Source organism: Pongo pygmaeus, chromosome 6 (assembly GCF_028885625.2).
Source record: "Pongo pygmaeus isolate AG05252 chromosome 6, NHGRI_mPonPyg2-v2.0_pri, whole genome shotgun sequence".
In the NCBI taxonomy this organism is placed as follows: domain Eukaryota; kingdom Metazoa; phylum Chordata; class Mammalia; order Primates; family Hominidae; genus Pongo; species Pongo pygmaeus.
In genome coordinates, this window is record NC_072379.2 from 38990078 (window position 1) to 38997207 (window position 7130).

General features: G+C 51.1%; 1 protein-coding gene across 1 annotated transcript; it reads right to left on the reverse strand.

Moving 5' to 3' along the window:
• Positions 1-2823: 2823 nt before the first annotated feature.
• Positions 2824-6817, reverse strand: LOC129041512 (putative uncharacterized protein LINC02902). Its single transcript, XM_054497052.1, is given in 3 exon segments — positions 2824-3185; positions 3315-3401; positions 6748-6817. Coding segments are annotated over 3 exon segments (519 nt in total).
• Between the last annotated feature and the right edge of the window lie 313 nt (positions 6818-7130).

Here is a 7130-nt window from a genome sequence, read left to right on the forward strand (position 1 = left end):
CAGGTGTGAGCCACCACATCCAGCCTATTTTTTTTAACTGATATCTTCGTGCCTGGATGTGAGCTCAGCAGATGAGTTCCTGCTCATATCTGGGAGGGAGAGAGCCATGTGAAAACATTACTTGATGGGTTTTATGAAGGACGTAGGAGGGGAACGACAGTGGGGACCTGTCCATCCTGAAGGGGAGAGAGCGGTATTCTTGGAGGACAGCACTAAGCAAATCTTGAGGCATAAGCAGGGCACTGCAATAATGAACACCTTCTTACACGTTTCACAAAGGAAAAGTCAATGTGTTGCTCTTCCTAAAATGTTTTCGGAATTGTTTGTCATCAGCTACGTGTTACTGTGGATTTGAATTCTTTCCATAATTAAAATAAACTCTAACAAGTAAAAAAATATTTTTTAAAAAACAAGATGATGGGGAAAGGCTCTTTAATCTACTCTTTGTGTTTGTAACAGAAAGGAAACAGAACAGAAAACAAACCATCGAATTGAAACCAGCACTTTCCTGCAGGTTAATGAGACATCCTCACAAACACTAGAAAAAGCAGGTCACACCTCGGTGAGGATCCCATCTACCCACACACATCCCTCTTTAAAGGCCCTGTAATAACGAATCTGCTTTTGGTGGGGTTGTGAGTGAGCAGGCATGACCCACCCCAGTCTTCCTCTAGGGCTTTTGCTCCTGCTGTGAGCTGATCCCTGAAGCTGGAGGGGCTGTACATTCCCACCTAAACCATTATCTCCCCTCCACTCTCAGCGCAGGGCAAGTGCAACCTCACTCCACTCCTCTCAGACATCAGGCAGGCCACCAGTCCAGGAGCTAGGAATGCAGGGGTGAAGGCTGCCTTTTGCAAACAGGCAAATGGAATAACTCTGACAAGAGTTGGTGTCTGGCAAACCTAGTGGCATCCAGCAAACCTAGCCTGTGGGCAAGACGAGTGTCCTGTCCTGTTGTTTGGCGACTCTGGTGACTCTCCAGTATCACGTGAAAGAAATATCTCCTTTCTGAGACAATGTACACCTGCCTGAACTGGCCTGAAACGAGAGGTGGTAAAATTTCTCCCTCGGTAACATGTGGGTGACGGGATTCTGGATGCAATTTTTCCTATTATCTTAACTTTCAGTGCACTGATTAGATTGTTATTACATTTAATTGGGGGGAGAAACTGGAAGAAGGCTATAGAACTTTTTTTTTTTTTGAGACTGAGTCTAGCTCTGTCGCCCAGGCTGGAGTGCAGTGGCGCAACCTCGGCTCACTGCAACCTCTGCCTCCCAGGTTCATGCAATTCTCCTGCCTCAGCCTCCTGAGTAGCTGGGATTACAGGTGCATGCCACCACGCCCGGCTAATTTTTGTATTTTTAGTAGAGACGGGATTTCACCATGTTGGTCAGGCTAATCTCGAACTCCTGACCTTGTGATCCACCCATCTTGGCCTGCCAAAGTGCTGGGATTACAGGGGTGAGCCACTGCACTCGCCAGAATTTTTTATTACTATGCATATGTTGCAGGAAAATGAATAAGTTAGCCTGCCTTTCCAGTATATGAAAATCTGAATTGCTTTGTGTATATGTTTGAAAAGATGTACAGGAATATATACTTAGAGTCCTGCCATAACCAGCTGCTCTTGAGCATTTGTTTCAGTGGGCACCTCCCACCCCCATCCTGCACTCTTTAGGCTGCCACTGGCTGCCCCCACTGCACAGTCCTCTGGGGACCACCCCGGAGGCTGTGTGCAGGGTCAACCAGGAACCCCACCTGCCCACCCCAGGACCAGGGCAAAGGTCCAGGAACCCACACCCCCTCCCCAACCCATGACGCCTACTGCCACGGGCATTGTGGTCTTTGTCCCCACTGCCCAGTCACTGCCTGGTGCCGCCTGAGGTTGCCTTCCTTTGGCTGGTCTGGGCAGGGCCCTCAGGAGGGAGGCCAAGATGTGCCCATGTGAGCGCCTGCAGGATGAGGTCAGTGCACATTGAGGCGACAGGTAGGGCAGGCAAAGGGCAGGAGATGAAGGAGCAGGGATGGTGCAGGGGAGGAAGGGCTCTGGAGACGGTCAAAATGAGGGGTGGGGATGCCCCTGGATGGAGGCATGGAGGGAACCTGCATCCAGCAGGGATGCTGCCGGGTAAGAAAGCTCAAGGGAGGGGCGAGTGTAGGTGGGCTGCCCCACCACAGGCTGCTTCCTGAGTCTGGCCTGTCCGTCCTTGGTGGCTTTGGCTCCCCAGACCCCAAGAGCAGAGGCCAGCATGGACACGACCCAAGTAAGCAGGCAGCACTTGTGGGGTGGACAGGGAGGGGGTAAGGAGTGCTGTCACTGCTCTGAGCAGCTTCACAGAAGCAGGCCCTATAGGCAGCCCTCTGGCTGGAGTTCTAAGGGCCTCGAAGAAGCGGGTGGCTAGGAGGCAGTTCTTGGCATCCTGGCCTCCAGGAAGGCAGGTACACACTGTGGGAGCACCAGCCTTGTCCTCCAGAGCATCACAATTCAGTGCTGAGTCAGGATATAGATGGATGTGGGAGGAAACCTTGAGCAGCCAGTGAGCCTCTGTGCACCAGGGCACCCTGTAGCCCCTGCCTTTACCAGGGATCAAGAACTGAAGGCCCAGCCAGGATTGCTGGCTATAATCACCCTCACCCAGCACAGCTAGAAAGCTGTCCCCACCCAGAGGATGGGGGATGCCCAGAGTGCCTGGAGGATGAAGACCATGGAGGATCTGAGCCCACTCACCCAGAGTGACACCTGGGCTTCTGCAGAGCCAGTCAGGACATCAGGACGCTACGTTGAGCTTCTGGGATCTGGTGGGGAAGCATGGGCATCCCACTCAAGAGATTTCAATGCAGCTCCACACCTCTGACCATGATCCCTTGTTCCTACCTTCTCTCTCAGGGGTCCCCTTTCCTTTTTTGCAACTCACAATGAGTATCCCGGCCTGAGCATCCTTCCAGGGGTCAGTGAAACCATTTATGTATAGCACCTTGCACCGTGCCCAGCTGAGCCAGTGAGATCCAGTGTCTTCCAAGACACCAGCCTTCTCTAGGGTAATTCCACATGAATTCTGGGCAGGTCCAGCCTCACCGATTGCCTTGAACAGAAATAGCAGCTCTCTGCTTCCCCAGCAGGCTCTGAACACTTCTCTGCATTTTTTAAATGCTTCAGGCACTCCTCTGAAAGACTCAGCATCAGCTATGTGTGAAGCAAGAGGGGTTTTAGTAAATCCCGAACCACTCAATACCCTCTCCAGGATATATCCTCAATCCACCATGGAATTTACAAATGAGTAACAAGTAAGAAGGTGTGCTGGCATGGGGGCACCCAGCCCTGAACTCAAATATTACCTCTTTGCTGAATAGCTGTGTGGCCTGGGCAAGTTGCTTAACTTCTCTGAAGTTGTTTCCTTACCTGCACAATAAGAGCAGGCATTTAGGAGAAGGTTAAACGGAATAGCATCCATGAAAGTATTAGGTATAGTTCCTGGTGACCATGAGCTTCCTTTTCCTAAGAGCACGGGAACCTTTCCTGTAATCTACAAATGGGAATATCTGAGGTAACTCAGGTGGGGATTCTAATTTCCATTCAGCCATGGAGGGTGCATCAATGGCTTGGAACAAAGCCGCCCATTCGCCAGCCACATTTGGGGGAACATCCCTCGTACCAACCCATAGATAAGGCACTGGGAATGTAAACATGAATATGGCTTCTGCTCTCGGGTAGCTGACAGTGTGGGGGTCTGGGATTGGGGTACATACAAAAGGGTAAAAACCAACTAGAACACAAGGAGATAAATGCAGCAACTGCCATACTCATCTAGTGCTTACCCTGTGTCAAGTGTTAAATACTTCCCAAATTTCCATTCAGTGAATGATCACACATCCCTACAAGGAACTCAGATATTAACCCCATATTTTTTTTTAAGACAGAATCTCACTCTGTCACCCAGGCTGGGGTGCAATGCGCGATCTTGGCTCACTGCAATCTCCGCCTCCCAGGTTCAAGCAATTCTCCTGCCTCAGCCTCCCGAGTAGCTGGGATTACAGGCACACACCACCACGCCCAGCCAATTTTTGTATTTTTAGCAGACACGGGGTTTCACCATGTTGGCCAGGATGGTGTCGATCTCCTCACCTCGTGATCTGCCTGCCACGGCCTCCCAAAGTGCTGGGATTACAGGCATGAGCCACGCACCCAGCCATTAACCCCATTTTAAGGATAAGAAGAGTGAGGCACAGAGATGTTCCAATTTTGACAGCTACAGAGCGGCAGAGTAAGATGTAGACCCAGGCCGTCCCGCACCCAGTTCATGCCCTTGATCACTTGTACCAAAGACACTTGACTAATTCAATCAGCAAGTACACAGGCCTCCAGAGGAGGGAAGTTTAATTCTATGTAGAATCTTGCAGGCTGAGTTCGGGAGTAAATAAGGCCTTGATGCACAGAGAAAGTGGGAGAGGCATTCCAGAGAGAAGGCACAGGTTGAGCGAAGATGCAGTGGCAAGAAGCTTGAAGGCCAAAGGTCACATAGAGGGACAGTCCTGGAGGGGATGTGAGGAAGTCAGGACAGGGACAAAATGGGAATGGAGGCCTCCAACGTCCCACTCACTTCATTACAGGAAAATCTAATTATGCTATTCACAGATGGGAAAAGGCAGCCAGGCAGCAGAGGGGCAGCACCAAAGGAACAAAGGAGAACAAGGGAAAGGTGTCCGTGTCTGCAAGATGAGGTGCTCAGAGCAGGGGATGCAGGGCTAGCTGGGAGACGCGTCTGGAAGGGCAGTGGGTGAGGGCCAGAAGTGGCTACATCTTGGAGGTCATGGGGAGCCCTTGACATACCCCCAACACCACCTACCAAGACTGACACTGTCAGCTGTGTGGCAAGCAGCATGCACAGTGGGCTACTGTGAAAAGACGCATGTGCTCAAGTGCATGTGTGTACAGAAAGAGATGTCCAAGGGTATCAACAACACCTTAGTGAGACTATCTTGAGGCTCTTGAGACAGGTTGACCATTTTCTTTCTTTTTTTTTTTTTTGTGGGACAGAGTCTTGCTCTGTTGCCCAGGCTAGAGTGCAGTGGCGCGATCTCCACTCACTGCAACCTCCGCCTCCTGGGTTCACGCCATTCTCCTGCCTCAGCTTCCTGAGTAGCTGGGACTACAGGCACCCACCGCCATGCCCAGCTAATTTTTTATATTTTTAGTAGAGACGGGATTTCACCGTGTTAGCCAGGATGGTCTTGATCTCCTGACCTCGTGATCCGCCTGCCTTCGCCTCCCAAAGCACTGGGATTACAGGCGTGAGCCACCACGCCTGGCCATTTTCTGATACTTTTCTTAAGGCTTGCTAGTACCTTCAGGCTGCTATAACAAAGTACCATGGACTGGATGGCTCGCACACAACGGAAATTTATTTATTGCAGTTCTAGTGGCTGAAAGTCCAAGATCAAGGTGTCAGGACATTCGCTGTCTGGGGAGGGCCCACTTTCTAGTTCATTGATGATGCCATCTCCCTGTGTCTTCACATGACAGAAGGGGTGAGTGAGCTCTAAGAGCACTTATCCCAGCACGCAAGTCAAGTGCTGAGAAGCTATGCAGTCCCTGAAGGCCTGTTCCTGGAAAGAAACCTCCATGTTTCTCTTTGTTCTGGTCTTGACCAAATCTAAACAAGTGAAGGGCAGTTCTTGAGCCTGTGTAGCCCCCTAACTTGGGCTGAGCTCCAAACACACCTGGATCTTTGCCTTTCTCATCTGTTAATTGTGGCCAATAAAAATACCTTCTTTCGGCTGGACACGGTGGCTCATGCCTGTAATCCCAGCACTTTGGGAGGCTGAGGCAGGCGGATCATGAGGTCAGGAGATGGAGACCATCCTGGCTAACACGATGAAAACCCCGTCTCTACTAAAAATACAAAAAATTAGCCGGGCGTGGTGGTGGGCACCTGTAGTCCCAGCTACTCGGGAGGCTGAGGCAGGAGAATGGGGTGAACCCGGGAGGCAGAGGTTGCAGTGAGCCGAGATCGGGCCACTGCACTCCAGCCTGGGCAACAGAGGGAGACTCTGTCTCAAAAGAAAAAAAAAAAAAACTTCCTCCCAGGTTTTAGTCGTTTTTTCCCCGGCACCCCTGCTTGCCACATGGTAAATGTTCAATACAACTAATATCAACAATGACTCAAGTTTATTGATTACCACCTCTCTCTTTCCTCCATGGAGTGCTTACTGGGAGGATGGAGTCTCTTGGGGCGGAGCTTTCTCATACATCAGCATCAGCCATCGCGAGACCCCACGGGCCAGCAGTGTGGACAGGGAGACAAGTGAGGCCTCCCAGCCAGAACAGCTCAGCCTGCCAGGAGAAGCAGAAACCCCCAAAGTAATCACTTCTCGAGCGCCTTTGAGACCCCAGATGTTGGGAAAACAACTATTTTCCCTTGTGTAAGACATGCCCAGTTTCTTTCCCTCTCCTAAACAAATCAAATACAACCCTGAGCCCTCCTCCTTCCAGCCTGGCAGAAAATCCAGCCTTGACATTCTAGGGACTCTCTCTGCCCCACAGGGAGTTACTAAAGCCCTGGGAGCTTTTTCAAATTTTGATGGATAACAAACATTTAAAAAAAGACAAAAAATCAAATTATCATGAAGTGGACACGCCCATGTAACCACTTCCCAGGTCCAGAAAGAACAACAGTCATCCAGGACCACCCCCACATCCCTCCCAGCATCCACACCTCCCAGGCCCCACAAATGACCACTGTCCTGACTGCTGCCTCCCTCCCTGGGGCCCGGCCAGAGCCGTCTTCCTTCTATTGACTCTGTTGGTGTCGTCCTCATCCCACTGCCCGGGTGACTCGTCTGCCAAATGCAAGATTCGAATGGGGAGAGGAGTCTAGCGTACCTCCTGAACCCCGAGCCCCAAAGCAGGAGTTTTAGCCACATAGCTTTGGGTTTTCCCAGGATCCCTCAGGTGCCCTGCCTGGGGCGTAGGATGCCAGGGGACAGGAGCTCTGCTCTCATGACAGGCGAATCCCCTGGTTCTCCTGTAAGTGCGGAGATGCTGGGGTAGTTCCCACACTCAAATATTCTCCGAGCCAGGGCTGGGCGCCTGTGGGAATCCCAGCAATCCTACAGTTTCACTCAAGTCCTA